We start from the raw sequence: 17,871 nt of genomic DNA on the forward strand, positions 1-17,871 counted from the left end.
AGTTTTCTCCTTGTGTCTCTAGGCAAGTAGTTTTTCACTTTTTCCTTCTGTAAGTTACCTGGTGTAAACAATGAATAACACAATAATGCCTTCTCTACCAATTATGTGCATTAGTTTGCCTCTCTCTGCGTTATTTCACCTTGCCTTCTACAGAAAGTTCTGTACATATTCACCCACTGTTTTTGTGCTGAACCTGAGGTACCCTGTTTAGGAACCCAGCAAAACCTATTAAAATGCTTGCATAGATTTTCAGACTGTACTGTGCAGATCTGCAAGGAGACTTGTACTATACATAAAGTTTTCAAAGAAGGCAACTGAAGAAATTGGGTTCAAATACATATTTGATAAAACAGATTATTTTTCTTGAATAGGGTAACAAATTGGCTAGAAAATGAGAGCAATAACAATGTACATCCTGGTGTGGTTATCAGAGAGAGAAATCTTCTCTACATAGAATAATTAGACCTCCTTAAGATGGGAATTAAATCCAACCTCTCACTGGATACACCTATCTCTCTCCCTTAGAGTATAGATGACCTCGGAATGATCCAGGTTGAACTGAAATGAGAAATTAAAGTATATTCTTTTCTATGAGAGGAATTGAAGGGCTGTTTATTAATAATACTCAGATCCCAGACTATTCTATATTTTCATAGTCCTTTCTCAATAAATATCTGGAAAAAAAAGCCTAAATTTTATTTTTAATCCCCCCCATCCCCCAACTCTTTTTCCCTGCCAGCATGCTGATTTGCAAATAAGATGCACTGATTTGCTAAGGAATTCTCCTGTGAACTTATTTCTTCCACAGTCTGAGCCTCTCATTACTCTACTTACTGATCAAATCAAGTCACTGATTTTAGAACACTCTTAGAAGACACGGTACTACAAATCTAAATCAGGCCTTTGTAAAAGATTGACTGCAATTGTAAAATATTCTTGTTTTCCATTTTTGTTAAATAGGTAAAATTTCCCAAATATCATATCGATTTTTTTTGAAAATCAGGTCTCCTTAATTTCATCAGGGTGCCAGTGTACAACTTCGTAAATTTGGAACTCTGTACTTAGGAGACAGAAATAAAAACGGGACATGCAGCAGTTGTTTTGGCTTGACTGGAGGCATGTACTAGGAAGTAGTATCGGTCTTACTTTGCTGAACTACAGACTTTTCCAAAAAATGTACAAAAAATACTATAATCTCTAAACAGGTTGAAAGTTCACAAAGTGAAAGTGTTTCTTTTCTAAGAACACAGTGAAAAAAATAGACAGTCTTAAGCAATGATTAATTTTCAAAAAGCAAGAGAAGCAAAACCTAATACTTAGCAATAGAGTGGGGGAAGAATGTAGCCAAAATAAATCCTGAAAAGCTTTTGTTTAACATATGGCATTGCTGAAAAGAGTGGATAAGAGTGGGCATAAACTAATATGTTCAGATTTATATTTCAAATCTTACCTATGCTCTCCACTGGAATGCTGGTCTGTGCCCCTGTTATGTGTTCTTGTTGTTCTGGTTGAAATTATGTGCAGTGCTCTGCTTTTTCTTTCTTTTTTTTTTTTCAATATTACTGCAAGTTAGTACACACTTGAATAATCTAGTTTTATACATCTCTTTCTTTTATAATGAATTCTCCTCATGTGCTAATAGAAATTTTAGAGAGGCAAGTGACTCAGTTTCAGAGATTAATAGCTGGTGTTTAACAATTTAAATCTGTGCTGTGACAAGGTATTGAACTGTTACTTCCCATTTATATTTTCTATGTTAAGTATGAATCTGCACTGTTTTGGAGAGAGAGGAACCAAATTTCCTGCTAGACACAACTCTACAGGGGATAGTTAATGATTTTTATGATTTCAGCTTAGGGATTCATAAATTGCTAGAAAATTTTCCTCAACAATAGACTGAAAGATATTTTTTCTCTCTAAAATGGAGGAAACTCATTAATTCCATTTATATTTCTCTTTGAGATGCTGCTGTGTAAAGCATGCCCACAAACAATTTATTTTAAACTACCTTTTTAACAAAAGCTGTGGGAATAATGTACAAATAGATCCTGTGATTCACTACATACATATAAACACACATTAAATATAATGGTTATCCATTCCAACTTACTAGTCTACTTGTCATGAAGAGTTATGTAGAAATGATATTTGGTAAAGCATAGGCATAACTTTGATAGCAAATCTTAATAGGTATTAATTATTAATTATTTTTATTAGTTTTAAATTATTAGTTATTAATTATTAATAGGTAGCATTAAATGTATTTACACCAAATAGGAAAGTGTGTCCTTTAGGAGACCCTTGGTTTGGAGAAATTCCTTCAGTCAGCAATCAATTATTCCTCAAGAACGATTTCTGTGTATTGATAACTCTTCGTGATGCTGCTAAATTTTACTTAAGCATTATCATTGTCAGAGGCCTGTATTCAATTTATGATGATGTGTAATCTATTCTTCCCTCTAGCTCAATACACAGAAGAGAAGTAGCATAGATGTATTAGTTTCTGACTTGATGGTGAATATACAGTCGTTAAATAGGCTTTGTGCTGTGGTTTGGCTTGAATTAGGTGTACATTTTTTTGTGTACACACCGTATACAGATTTTGTTAGCCTTCTCATTTGGACCTTTTTGACACTGAATAACATCTAAGACTCATTTTTCTTCTGTATAAAACTATCTTACCCAGTTGATGTGTTTATTGATGGCTTTTTGGATTAGTTGCTTACTGGCAAACTGTAGGTCTGATTTTTTTTAAGGCTGTGGAGAATTGTAACACACCTGAGCTAATGTTTGTCATAGATCCCAGTAAGAATGACACTCAGACTGTAGATTTATTAAAGCACCTCTTACTGTAATTGCATGAGGAAAAAGGGTATATCACAGATAAATCTTAAGTTCCTTGAGACCTTGGAAGCCCCAGGCTTTGTAGCATTTACTAAAACTTTAATCAGGGCATGGAAGGTTGCATGGACCCTGCTAAGGTTCACCATCATTATAAATCTTACATCTCCTAAGAATTTTCTTAGAAATAAACAAAACGGATCAATTCTGGTGCCAAGTATGAGGACATTCACATGAGAACATGGTGCTCGTGCTGATTTATTTTGAGATAAAACGAGGGATTCATGTGTGGCACTCTCACCAGCAACTGAGTAGTAGTCTAGCTACATTTCCTAGGTAGCAAATCAAACATTGCTACAGCCAGTATCCAGTCACACATTCCTTAAGTAAAATGTGTGGTGTGGACCTGTGCTCTACTGAATTCAATTTGAATATGCAATGTTCATAACTTTGTTTTATTCCTAAAAGACTTTCTGGATAAATATTTTTCAGAGTGATCAGATATACTGGTTACTTTTAAAATCACTTTGTACTTAACTGGATATAGAATTATGGGATCATAGAATATCCTGAATTGGAAGGGACCCATACAGATTTTTGAGTCTTGCTCCTCATAGGACTACCCATAAATCAAACCATGTGTCTGACAGCACTGTCCCAAAGCTCTTTGAACTCCAGCAAACTCTTTGCCACGACCATTAATCATAACTTTTTTTGGTCATAACTTTTCTAACCCTTGAGTTTAGTGATAAAGATCTTAGGGTTTAGCTATAAACTTCACATTAATAATACTTTCAGGTATCCAGTGATGAATTAAGAGATCTTCCCAGAAAATGTTTTGCAATACCCAGGGTTTAGAAATTTCCTTTTTCTGAAGCAAGTGAATGTTGATGCTACATAGCTGTTTTCTTCAACAACCTGTTCCCAGTCTCTGCACCTCTCTTGAGAGCAATTAGAGAATCACAGGGATCAAAAGGGACCTCTGGAGGTCATCTAGTCCGACCCCTCTGCTAAAGCTGAGGGGGTCCTGTCAAGTCATCTCAAGAGAGAAGACAATGCTCCAAGTCATTTTGGAGTGGGAATAACGTTGCTTTATTGTATGGAGAAGGGGACAAACCCTAGTACCATCTTCTTGCCATGGTTCTGCAGACCATTGAGCAGAATGCCCTTAGCTTTGGTGTTGCTATCAGTAGGGACAGCAGGGAAACTGGGGATGAAATCGGACTTCATTGCAAACTTCTCACTTGTTGAATACAGAAGGAAAATAGCTTTTCTCAAATTTCCTTTCAATGAGCCTTTAGAAAGAGATTTCCTTAAACAATGATCTCTGCTTCTTAGATTTTCAGCTCTGTAGCTTTCTGAAACTGGAAACATTAGAAGTCATTCCCCTCTCTTGAGACCAAGATTCACATTTGGAAAACTTGAGAGCTCTAGTACAGACAAGGCTTCCAAAATCTCCAGTCCAGCCAGCAAACATGTTTTCAATGGTTACTTTTCATGCATATGGGAGTCTGGAAGTCTTTTGATGGTTTGAATCAAGTTAACTAGCTCTTGGGCAGGCCTCTGGGGGAACAATAATTTGTTGTACCTTTTTTAAAATAAAAATGCAATAGTATTTGAGATTTTTTTTTAATGTTTGTTTGTTATAGGGAAGGTTAGGGGTTAGGGGTGGGGAGGGAAGCCAAATATTGCTGTTTAATCTCAAGGAAAGTAAAAAAAATTCTACATCAGTCCGTATTAAATCGGCATTTTTGGGCTCATGGAGACAAAAGCTCCATGTGTAGCCACATACAGTGGAAGAAGACAGTAAAGAGCCTGAGTTGTCATTTTTTATAGACCCTGAGCACACACCAAACCAGTTCAGACTCAGGAAACAAGGTTTATTTAACTCAGTTATTTCTGCTCTTGAGCATAATAACACAAATATGAACCTATTGGGTTTGTAATTCTTTTTCCCACAGGAATGTAGTTTTTAGAATATAAAATAAAGTGTCTACATACCTGAGTATGTAAAGCACTTTTGTATTAATTCCTTCTCTGCAAGTTATTTTAAGGAATGGAACAGTTCATGTCTCAGTATAAGTTTATTTGTTATGTAGAACACTTGAACCATATTCTACATTGTAAAAGTATCTGACTAAAAAGCACTATTCTAAAGAAGAAGAAGAATATTGGCTCAAACTATTAAAAGATCTTCCTACTTAAAAGTTGATTTTTTTGTTCTTCAAAAAAAATGAGAAACCATTTGGTTAAAAATAAGTAAGGAATCTTTCATGAAACCTTTGAATTATTAACAGAAACCTTGACTCTAGACTGTTTTGATTGATAAAACTAAATTATCTCTGTCTCCCTGAGATATTTATATCATCTGTCTAAACAGCATGAATCACATTTAAAATTATATCAACTTGTGCCACCTCCAGGGTAAGAAACTGGAAAAGATTCAACTGAGTGTTGCTTTCCTTTATTTTATTCATTCAAAATATCTAATTGATTTTTATTACAGTTTTTTATTACAGTCTATTCACTTTATAGGAAATTTGAATTCACAGCCAAGAGGGGGGGGGAAAAAATGTCAATAATCAGGAGTATCCTTTTTTTATTATATTTTTTACCTGTACTAAAAGGTACAGTTAGAGTAAAAATACATACTGTCTTTGATTCTTGAGCTATCTATATGTACACATATGTACAGAATTATTTATACTAATTACTTGTGGAACAGTTAAGTACATTGTGCTTCACTTAAAAATGTGCAGTTTACATAGTCTTTAAGTGAAAGATTCAAGCTGTGAAAAACAATTTGGTCTCAGAACATTGTCCATAAAATGAATAGCAAAAAGTGGGAACTCTGGAGATATCTTTCACATTAAATTCCTTAAACGATGACATTTCAGAATTTACCACAAAATGTACTTTCAGAAGATCTTCTCAAGTTAGCTGTAGCTTTTTGACCTCAAAAAACAATTAAAGAACAAGAAAACAAAACAACAAACCATGTGTTTTAATTTGGTGTTTTGGATATGGTCTAATGGAACAATGTAGAAGAGTACATATAAATCAAGCAGTTGGAATATTTTATATTTTATTCTCATCTTTTTTTTCCTTATTGATGTAATCTCACAAAACCTTGTGGTTTTCATTAAAATAAATTAATTAGAATTTTATTACAGTTTAAGCTTTTCTTTTGTTTGATTGTTTGTTTGTTTTCTTGTAGGTAATCTGTAAAAAGTGGTCTGACTTACAGTGTTCTAGTCTGGTCTCCAGAAGCAAGAGGGAAATGGTGCTTGAGAGTCCAGTCTATAGCCTCTAAAATGATTAAGAAATGGGGGCATATCTTGTTTGAGGAGAGGCTGAAAGAGCAGGGACTTCTCAGATTGGTGAAGGGAAAATTCAGGACGGATCTCAATAATGCCTATAAATACCTGAAGGGAAGGTACAAAGGTAGCAGAGCCTGTCTTTTCTTGTTGTTGCTCAGTGACAGAAGAGGTGTCAGCAAACTGAAACAGAAGATATTCTGTCTAAACATCAGGAAACACTATTTGTGAGGGTAATCAAGCTCTGACATGAGTTGTCCAAGAGAGAGTTTTCCTTCTTGGAAATATTCAAACGCTATCTGGACATGATCCTGGGCAAGTGGCTCTAGGAGTTACTGCTTGAGTTGTAGGGTAGGGCCAGATGGCCTGTAGAGATATCGTCAACCTCCTCAACAGTTATTTTATTGTCTAGTTGTGATATATACCAATGTATATATACCAACAGATATGTCATTATATCAATAGGTATTACCAATGATTTTAATGTAAAAGTTAAAATGCTAACAATACAGTTGTATCTAGGTAGCTAGGTGATTCAGTGAAATGACTGTACAATAAAAATCACTTGCCTTTTCAATAACTGAACTCTTCAAATGTTGTATAACTACATGGAATCTGAGATTATTAACTGAAGCAAAGTTATGCTTTATCACGGGGATAATTTAATATTGGCTAAGTGGAAGACTGAATATCTATACTAGCCAGAAAAGCGAATACATCTGGACATGCACAAGGGCCTCTCTTGGTCTAAATGTGATTAATAATATATCTCCATTACTCTTTATAGGCTGAGATGCTCTGTCTTCCTCTATTTTAATACGTACTTTTGGAAAACTTGGTTTCTAATGCCTTATGTTGGGTTTAAGCAGAAGCAAGTAAATGAAAGTGAAAGGACTATATAACCATATTACCTGACATACAGAATTGCTTGCAGAGAAATTTCAAGAATTAAGAAGAAAGTTTTTCTTCCTGTGATTGATTTTTAATAACTAACAGAACAGGAAGAGATAAGAAATTCAAAAAATCAAACCAAGTACTCCACCACGTAAAAGAGAAAAACCCTTACTGGTCTCTTTAAGAAACTGCTGTTCCAAGTTTCTGAAATACACAATTTTGGCAGTATATAGTAAAAACATCCTATGATCAGTATGAGCAAAGAAAAGCTTTCATAATCATTAATACAATTTAAATTTTAATCTTGACAATTGGAATGTTACTAAGATTGCTTTACAGTTTCAAGACTAAATAAAATAATTAATTATAAACTCTCTGGACAGATTAAAATAACCTTGGTCTCAGCAGTGAAGAGTATACCCTCTCTCTCTCACTCTCTCTTTTTTTTTTTTTTTTTGGCCATGGTTTAAAGAAAATAAGATTCAAATTCTGTAAACAGATACTAATTTTTTGCCTTCTAGAAATAGTTTTCTGCCACCATTTTTTTAGTCATGTTGATGTCTAAAATATACTTCAGAGGGCAACATTTAGATGCTTTTTTTTTAAATTAATTTCCTAGTCTATTTCCACTTTTAAAGATACTTTAAAATAACTAATTTGCACAATGTCTACTTTGATATCAGTGGAAAACCACACCAGAATATAATCTCATTCTTGATCAAAAAGATTGTTACTATCAATAATACTGCAGTCTGTGTATAATAGAAATAGCTTTTATACCTAACTTTTTGCAACTTGAAAACTAATCCTTATCCTTCTGGATTTCCTAGAACCTTGACAAACTATTAACTCTGACTGCCACATCATGACACTGACAAAGCTGAAGACTTGAACTTCCAGAGTTTTTATTTAGTCAACCTTTCTCACTGGATAGTAATGGGATACTTACCCACTGCCATATGAGTTCAGAATGCCTTCAAATTCATCAAGGGTGGTTTATGTGCAAAGCTTACAGTGTAGCAGGCCAGAGAAGAAGATAGTCTTTCACTTAAAGCACAGTAACACTAGTCCTCTTATTAGTTTGAAGACTGTGGAACACATTGTCAGTCTTGGCTGAACTGTCCTCCCTCACCCACTTATAGTCCTGATAATAATTCTGGTGCCTTCAGACTTCCGTCTGTTTGGACCAATGAAAAGACTGTGTGGGCAAAACCTTCCTAGCAATGATGCTTTCATAGATGATGTGAAACAGGATGAAACATAGATGCTCCACTGGTGCAGATGTTTTCAGCTGCAGCACACAGACTTTTATTCATTGCTGCTGAAAACATGTAAGCGATAGTGACTATGTTGAAAAATAGTGTTTTGTAGCTATTTTCTGTTATAATTTACAAGAAAATAAATAGGAGGCATTACTTTTGTAATGACCTACATTCTACTGGCATTATGATTTAACACAATTTATGGCGCTTCTATTTTTGAAGTGTATCCAACAGTAACTAAATTTAAATAACTTGTCACTACTTTTGTCTTATTTCTGAAAGTCCACTTTAAATGGTCTTGAAGTTGAGGAGGGGAATCAAATCACAGAATCACGAAATCAGAATAATAGGGATTGGAAGAAACCTCCGGAGATCATGGAGCCCAACCCCCTGCCACAGCAGCTCCCTAGCCCAGGTTGCACAGGTAGGCGTCCAGGCGGGTCTGGAACGTCTCCAGAGAAGGAGACTCCACCACCTCTCTGTGCAGCTGTGCCACTGCTCCGTCACTGCACTGGGAAGAAGTTCCCACGCACATTTGTGCACAACTTCCTATGCTTCAGTTTGTGGTCATTTCCCCTTGTCCTATCACCACACACTGTAGAAAAGAGCTCAGCCTTGTCCCTTTGCCTCTTGCACCTTACCTATTTATAGACATGGATCAGATCCCCTCTGAGTCTTCTGTTTTTCAAGGCTGAACAGACATAGGTTCATAGGTACATTAGGTTGGAAAGGACCTACAAGATCATCTAGTCCAACCATCTTCCTATCACCATCCCTATTCACTAAACTACTAGACCCAGGTCACTCAGCCTTGCCTCATAAGAGAGGTGCTCCAGGCCCTGTATCAATCACTATACAAAGGTGAGAGACAAACTGTTTTACAAACCTGAAGAGTTCTCATCATAGTGACTCATTTAATCTGCCAAAGGATAGTGCTGAATTCTTGTGTCTGTTATTCTGAGGTACTTCATGATTTGTATTTTTTATTCATGATTTGTATACTCTAAATAAGCATAAAAAAAGACAGTGTAAGAACTTGTAAGTTCAAAGTTTCTGCGTTTTTAGAAGCCTTTTGTGACTACTTAAAGGTTCAATTTCTTATCCTCCCTCTAGGCCTACAGTTTTCCTTTGAAAATCTTTGTTGCAGTTCTTATTGGGGCTGTAGTTTGATGATGAAGGGGCTTCAGTTACAAAACTGGCTTGAAAAATCCCACTGTCATCAGGCACTATCATCATCAATTTCTTGGAGATTTTCTTTAGTCTCATCACTTCTCTTAAACATTTTATAGGTTAGCCTCCCAGGGCCAGTGTGTCAACATAGACAGAGAAACAAATCAACTGGGAGGAGAAGGCAAAGTCAGTATTTTTGTGAAAACCCAGAATTTCTATGGTATACTGCAGAAGTCTGGAAAGTAGTTGGGTTCTGTTGAAAGTAGCACAACATGAGCAACTAAGACCCCAGTCAGAAATAGAGATTCACTTGAAGTGTTTTGACATGAGAGAAAAAAAGGTGGTAATATCTAATGATTTTTCTTTAAACTGCAACAACAACAACAAAATGGAAAAGAAAGAAGATACGCAGATATATGTCAGCTTAATACAAAGCATAGATACTGATATTCTCAAATGTACCTAAACAGAATAGGCCATACACTGATCTTAGCATACTCTGAAGTGTTTACACTAAGCTTACATTGGTGTAAAACAGCAATATCTGCTTCACTAACAACATGAAAGAAAGTAATCCAGTTGAAGGATCTATTCACCCTATGTCTTCACTGTATTGGTCTAGGTTGAAATTGATGATGAATACTTTAATTTTTACTTCCCCCAAATTTTCAAGTATTTCAGCTCGATTGACCTTCCTGTCTAGCATCGCAATTTGAAGAAGGAATACATAACAAGTTCATCATATTTCTTCACCTACATAATGAAGTGTTTTTTACATTTGAAAATTAGTTTGTGAATCACTCAGTGACTGCTAAATGCAAAATATGAAGCCTAATTGAGTTATCATTCCGGCTGCTGATTTCCTTCAGATGCTGGCTTTATGCTGTAGAAAGGAATTCTTATGCTAAATCTCACCTGTCTGTAAGATATTGATTTCATTACAATTTAAAAATGAGAAGTATGACAAATTTTGCTTTCAGAGTAATTGGGCTTTAGTTATTAAAAATAAGTGAAAACAAGGACATTAGAGAGTATTTTAATGTCTGGTCAGACACATGGAGCCTGTGTACTCCTCTAAGAGACTAAGAGAGTTACTGAGTTACAACTAAAGCTGTACAACCATACAAATAAGTAATCCATCATTTTTAGTATCTCCAATAGTTCTGCTTATTAAACCAAAAATTTATTTAAAAGCTTGGTCCTTGTAGTTTAACAAGTAAATGATTATACTTTAGCTACCTCTAGACAGAGGTACTCTTTCCACCTTACAGGTAAAAGGTAGGTGGAATGAGGTACATGTAGGTGGAAGAGCATGGTAGGTGATTAAAGAAGTCATTTGTTTTGATTATTTACTCCCAGTGAGAAACCAGCATAATGTATCAGAGCTTTTAGTAGCAATGAACATTAGCAGGAAATCAAAATAATTTAAATCAAAAATGGCACAAAAGTAGAGAGAATCTTTTCCAGAGGGAGGCCCAAAAATAGCAGTTCTACTGCAGAATGCTATAACTTCTGCTGGATAGAAATAGAAGCAATGTTCCAGTTCAGTTTCTGGTTTATGCAGTAATCATGTAAGATAATTATTTTCATAAGCTTATTGAGATTGTCCTCTAAATAAACAGATAGCTATCTCCTTTTCTCTTAGCCAAATTATGTCAAAACATTTTAAACCTGACATGGATTGTTGTGTGCATAAGTGAATCAGAAGAGAAAAAAATGAACCAATGTTTATTTGGACATGTACATGTCTAGTATTGCACAAGACTCCAAAGTCCAAGCACTTGTGTTTCCAGTGATTGTATGCTTACCAGTATTTTACTGAAGAAAGGCATCCATCTTCAGAGGACTGTCCAGCCCACATAGGATCTGAGTCATTCTACAGAAGTACTTGTCTCTCATGATGGATTACAGCTGTAATTAGTGATATTAGTGAAATTATCCTTACGGATTAGCACCTCAAAGACACAGAGGTTGGCTCTGGTTTCAGAACATTTTGACAGAGATTTCACCTTTATATCTTCGCTCTTTGATGTATAGGAATGCATATATGTAGTAGAAATACATTTCTATAATGCTTTTTGAATGATTTAAAAGTTCATAGGCAAAAGAATGAGATTAGCCAATTGAACTGTGGTTTTAATTATCATCTTTTGAGTGAGATCTTTTAACTCCTAACCATTGCTCTTTACAGTGGCATCATGTTTACTAGCTCTTCACGAGGGGAGCAGAGGGGCAGCAACGAGCTCTGCTCTCTGTTGACAGTGACAGGAATCAAGAGAATGGCATGGTGCTGCATTAGTGTGGGGATGGTCAGGTTGGGGTTTAGGGAAAGGTTCTTCACCAAAGGGTGGTCAAATATGGAACAGGTTTCCTAAGGAAGTAGTCACTTAAGTTTTGAATTTTGTGTGGTCCTGTGCAGAGCCAGGAGTTGGACTTGTTGAACCTCGTCTGTCCCTACCACTTAACTAGGGCTATTTGATGATTCTATGTTTCTATTGCAATCTTTTAAGTGGCTAAAATTCCACGAGTATTTGCCTGAAAAACTCATTCTTCTGAAGTTTAGAGACCTCAACATAATTTTCCAGTACAACTTGGATCCATGTTTGTTTAACATACAAATGTGTAGATTTTCATCGTTTGAGACCATTTTCTGTTATCTACTGTTATGTCATCAATGTGTGTATCTCAGATTATTTTGGCAAATGACTTAGTCACATTATCTTTCCACAGCTGACGTGAGTATATTCTCAGGTCCTTCTTGTTTCCAATAGGGAAGGCCTTAGCCTATAGCATCTTTTCCTTGTCTTTGTGTGTGACCTTGTGATTTGTAATTCTAATTTAAATCCACTTTTATTATTTAAAACCTTAAGATTGTCAGCCCATTTCATTCTGTATGATTTTTCATCTTCACTTTTTCACTGAGGTCTTAGATCATTTAGCCATTGGCAAATGTTAGCATACAGTGGATTTCTGTATGAACATCATTAACATATGTTTAGTTCCAAAAAAAATGTTTAAAATATCACTGTTCCAGTAATATCACATTCACCCTAATGTTATTTCCTTCCCTTAAATCAAGTTGTGATCCTTTTGCATTTCTAGCATACCTTAACCAGAATTATTTTTTTCCTAAGTGGTATTGTATCTGGTGAATATGTTCAGATTATCTTTGTGTTCCCTTTCTAGAAATATCAGTAATCTTTTAAAGACAGATACCAGGTCAAATTAACGTGGTCTGTTTTGGGATAAATATGTTATTTTTTATATTCCATTCCTCACTACTTCAATATCTCTAGTTGTGCAATGCTTCACAGTTTGTTTCAAATTCTTGAAAAGGGACCCATGAGGTCAGATAAAGTTTTTTTAGTTGCCCAGATCACATACATTCTTTTGTCTTAAAGGAAAAAAGAGTTTCTTATTATTGTTATTTTTCAGACATTTGATTGTCAGTCTGTTTGATTTATTAAAAAACATTGTTATCAAACTGGCTTTTCATATGCGGGTACTGCAAGTACTCCGGAGTGGAGATATGGTATCTCACCCTCATGGTCTAGACACCTCACTGAAAATGATTTAATGTATTTGTTTTGTTCTCATCACTGATAATTAATTTTGGTTTCCATGGCCTGTATCATTAGCTGCACTGCATTTACAACTGTACTCAACATGTCCGTATTAATTTCATTTTGGATTGTCTAAGTTATCTGTAATCTTAATGCTCTTTGCTGCTTTGTGATGTCTTTTTTTTTTTTCTATTTTCTTTTTATTTGAATGATGAAAGTACATTTTAGTACTTGCAATTTTGCAAGATCTGACCCTGCCGAACATTTTCTGTTCTCACTTCCTCCATATAGGACATCAGGAAGTTTTCCTTGCGTTTTAGTTTCATTTTCCACCCTGTGAGCTCCCTGTGTGCTCTAGATATACTCTCTGAAGTGATCATAGCTTATCATGTTAGAAATAAAGCCCCTTCTTATAAAAGGTTTTTCCACATGTTTGAATCTGATACTTTTACAGCCCAAAGACACGGGCTTTTCCTTCAAGGAATTCTAGAACTTCCTTTAGACTTTATTATTTCCCATATTCTCTACTTTTTAAAGTTAAATTCTAATTCATGTATGTTTCACATTTCTTTATATTGCCGCAATTTTTGTAAAATGAAGCAAATGTGTCATCACTTATTCTGAGATATGGCTTTCTTGGCCAACTATTTAATAAGATTTTGTAGCTCACTTACGCTATGTGGCACATCCTCAGATGCCTGGGTCTCACATTTGATAGTAGAATTTACCCTCTAGGATGTTACAGTATTACTTCACAGCTTCCATAGTGCTATTTACTCCTTATTTAATATTTCATACGATTTCATTTAAAACAGAAATCCATATGCAATGAAGGAGATCCTACACAAACTTTTGTGAAAGGAATCTGAAACCATTAGAAAACTTCTGTACCCTTTTGAATATTCTTACAGCCCATAGCATATATGATTAATAGTTCATCACATCCCTATTTTTTTGCCGTGAGGAAGAATGATATTGTTGGTGCATGCTGAAGTGGAAAGTAAATAAGAAGGGGATTACTGTGGCCACTGACTTGCATTACCTACTGCATCATTATGTGACAGGTAATGTGCAGCAAGTAACTTAAAATGTTGCAGATAGATTGATTCCCTTCTACCCTGCAGTATAGTTCCTCTCAGCCAATTTTTTCTTAGTAGAATATTGTCACTGCATTACAGCTCAAAAAGTTTTCTGATGGGGAAAATTAGGTTATTTTTAGTGAGTGATCAAGATGAAAATTATGAATACAATTTCACAAAGTCACATGAATTAAATTCCTTGTAGCAGTTTTCAGTCACGTGCAAGAGATTTGTTATTCCTCTCAGTTTGATTTCATCAATTTTTGTTAATTTCATTAATTCTTGCTGAATGAAGCCAAAATCTACTTTGAGTGACTACTCTCATGGATATCTCTTACTTATTTTCTTTAAGCATCTGCATAAATTTAAGTTAAATTATTTTTTCTTTTATGCATCACATATTACATTAGAGAATCTCTAATAGAGAGATTACTGCTGCAGGGCCAGCAGCATTAACCAGCCATGGCTCCTGCCTTACTCTGTCATTAAGGCATGGGAACAGGAAAATCTGTTCTGCTTTTATTAAATCATCCATTTTTTCTTGTTCATCAGCAGAAATGAAATTGTTGAATCACAGGATTGTCTGACATGGAAAATGCAAAGTCACTGTAATAAGTAATCCTTGAAAAGAAGTACTATATGAGAGATAGTTATATCTTTAGTTTTTTTCAGTTACCTGAGGACTTATCTCGATTTTACAGAATGGCTTATGCTGCTGCCTGTCAGTGAAGCAGGGAAATCACAAGAGTAGGTTTTTATTATATATTTTATATGTTGCTCTTTCTTTCCCCCTTCTTTTACCACCAGGGAGTTATTCAAAATTTTTAAGAAGATGACAGTTCCTGTTTTAAAACAAGAATGATCTTGATTTTCTCATGTGTTCTTCCACTACGTTTTTTCCAGCTATTGATTTATATCTTGTCTTAGGGTCATCTTGGAAGGCAAATAAAATGCTATGGAGAAACAGGTTATACTCCTTTTTCTCTTTAAAATGTTCTATTTACAATAATTATTTAAATTCCTTCTCATTTGCAGTAGGCTGGGTTTCTGTTTTCAGGCAGTTGACCCAAACTGCAAGTAACAAGTGCATTTAAAACCCACACTGATATGATTCCGTTTTTGAGATGTAGTGATTGAAAGATCATTTACTTCAGTTGATACAATTTTTTTTGTTTTAATTTTTAAACAATATACTCTATTTTAAAGGATTTACAAGTCTTGTTTGTATTTAATATGTAAGACTGTAAAGGAATGATAAACTAATTAAGAGACAGAAATTTGCACCTAAAATTTAATGTGAAAGGTGATAAGTATAACATAAATATTGCAAATTGTCACATAGTCTGTGCATTTAGATATATTTAAAGAAAAGTAAACAATATATAAAAACTTTATTGTTCTAGTTCTTCATACTATTAGATATCTTACAAATTTTAAGCAATGTACTATTCACTAAATAAAAAAAACAAGAAACCTTTAAGCAGCTGCATTTGTTCCTTAAGACACTCCACATTTAGCAAATAATTGTAAGTAAATATAGTTCTGTGAGTATTAAAACATCCTACATTCCCAATAATTACGATTTAAATGCAAAATTCATTTGTGCAGCAACAACCAAATGGATTCTAAATAGATGAGTGAAAGCTGGATGAACCACTAGCCAAAATCCTTCAGCAAAAAGAAGTTTCACCTTTCAGTATAGGTGGGATGTGCTGTATCTGCTGAATGAGGAAGTTACTGCTTGCCACTGTTACTGGCCCTCTCCATGCACCTCTCCATAATTTGTGTCACAAAAGTTAATTCCAGTGTCCTCAGGCTGAGGTTTCTGGCCCTCCTTTGCCAACAGCTGGCCAAAGGGGTGAATGGAGTCTCTGAACATCCAGTTTTATTATGTTAGCTGTTAAAGAGTAGAGAAGCATGGAAATGGGAAAGAGGTAAAAGTAATAAGAAAGCCTGTTGCTCATACAGGAGTCATAAAATAAATATTTTTTCTGAATATCTCAAAATTAGATTTCATTAGACATACATTAGACTTCAAGGCCACAGTGATTTCAGGTGTCTCTACACACTTAAGATTTTTTTTATTCATATATATTTATAAATTCATATGAATGATTTTAATTGAATCTATTAATTATATTCATTTAAGTCTATAATTGATAGAATCTAATTTAAAAAAGAAATGATTATAGAATACAGCTCTCTAAATGAGAAAAAAAAGGACTTAACACACTCTTTCCTTCTACTGCTAGGCCATGGAAAGTGTGACTGTGGGAAGTGCAAATGTGATGAAGGCTGGTATGGAGAAGTTTGTCAGTACCCAACTACTTGCAACCTTACTCGGAAGAAAAGCAATGAAATGTGTAAGAATTCTCAAGATATCATCTGCTCTGGTGCAAGTAAGATGTCTTTTGTTTGTTTCGATGGCTTAAGATATTCCCTGTTTATTATCTTAAGCATCACTGGTTTCACATCTAATTAAGAATTTTGTAGAATATGTTGCAGGAGACTGAGAAATAACTGTGCATATATTAAAATGAATGATTTTCCTGTAGGCTCATTCCTGTTCATATGGTGTGCAGTTATTTAGTATGCTTACTTTAAAATCGTAGTTTTTCCTTTCTTCAGGTTGATGAAAGTGCCTCTGTGTAAGGTATTCTGCACATCAATAAATTCTATTTAAGGCATTAAGAGAGTTCTGTGTGTGTCCGTGTATTACTAGAATGCAGAAATCACAACTTCAAATATTTTTTTCAGAATGTTTATAAGCTATGCAATTTTTTTAGAACTTCTGAGCTCATATTTTGTTTACATGGCAAACTTTTGGAAGCGTGGGGATATAAGAGTGCAAGCAGAGCCCAGCAACTACCCCATTTCAGAGTGGAGCCATGAGTGATGAGTGATGCTGGGTGTGCTCTGGGAGATCAAATTTAAGGAAGGAAAAACCTGCTGCATGACAGCAGCTAGGAGTGAGGAGTGAGAAATGTAAGAGAACAGCCTTTCAGTCACTGAGGTCAGTGCAGAAGGAGGGCAGGAATTGCTCCAGACAAGAAGGAGAAGTTCTCTGCAGCCCAGGAGAGGCCCATGGAGGAGCAGGCTGTCCTTGTGCAGCCCATGGGCAGCATGTGGAGCAGATCTCTATATGCAGCCATGGAGGAGCCTGCGGTGCAGCTGTGGATGAATATGTGTAATATGTAAGAAAATTTTCTGCTTTGGTTCATGTTTGAGAGAACTCAACTCTGCAGTTCCAAAAAATTCAGGGGTCCTGGAAATACTTAAATCAAGGGAGACAAATGTCAAATGACTTCATCCCACTTTTCTCTAAGCCCTTTCAATTTGAAGGCTGTTTGTGATGCTGTTTTGACAAATGGACGAGTATCTTTACTATACCTCTAGTGTATCTTGTAAGGTCTATTCTATTCTGAGAATTCACCCACAATAATGCTATGAATTTAATCCACTGCAACTAGCTTGTCTGTTAACTAATATACTGCTGCACTAATCTCTTTCTTGATAGAGTCTTAAGATTTTTAAATTCTATTCCTCATGTAAGCATAAAAGGAGGTTAAAGAGTAGAGTGCAAATAAGTTCTGAAATTATACAATTATATTTTCAGGTTCTCATAACAAAACTCTTATTCTCATCTAAGATGATTGTGGAGATGGAAAAAATCAGGTTTTATTCTTGAGAAGATGACTAAGCATCTCTCAATAGTTGGGAGAAGATATAATTTTTAAAGTTGATT

At 35.1% G+C, this 17,871-nt stretch overlaps 1 protein-coding gene across 1 annotated transcript in view; it reads left to right on the forward strand.

Moving 5' to 3' along the window:
• Positions 1-17,871, forward strand: part of ITGBL1 (integrin subunit beta like 1) — a 127,804-nt gene that overhangs the window by 37,242 nt on the left and 72,691 nt on the right. Inside the window, exon 3 of the mRNA XM_065743209.1 lies at positions 16,379-16,525. Within this exon, the coding sequence (XP_065599281.1) occupies positions 16,379-16,525 (147 nt within the window). The remainder of the gene's footprint in view (positions 1-16,378; positions 16,526-17,871) is intronic.

This window comes from Cyrtonyx montezumae, unplaced genomic scaffold (genome assembly GCF_038088225.1).
Source record: "Cyrtonyx montezumae isolate F1298 unplaced genomic scaffold, pur_monq_1.0 scaffold_3, whole genome shotgun sequence".
NCBI lineage: Eukaryota > Metazoa > Chordata > Aves > Galliformes > Odontophoridae > Cyrtonyx > Cyrtonyx montezumae.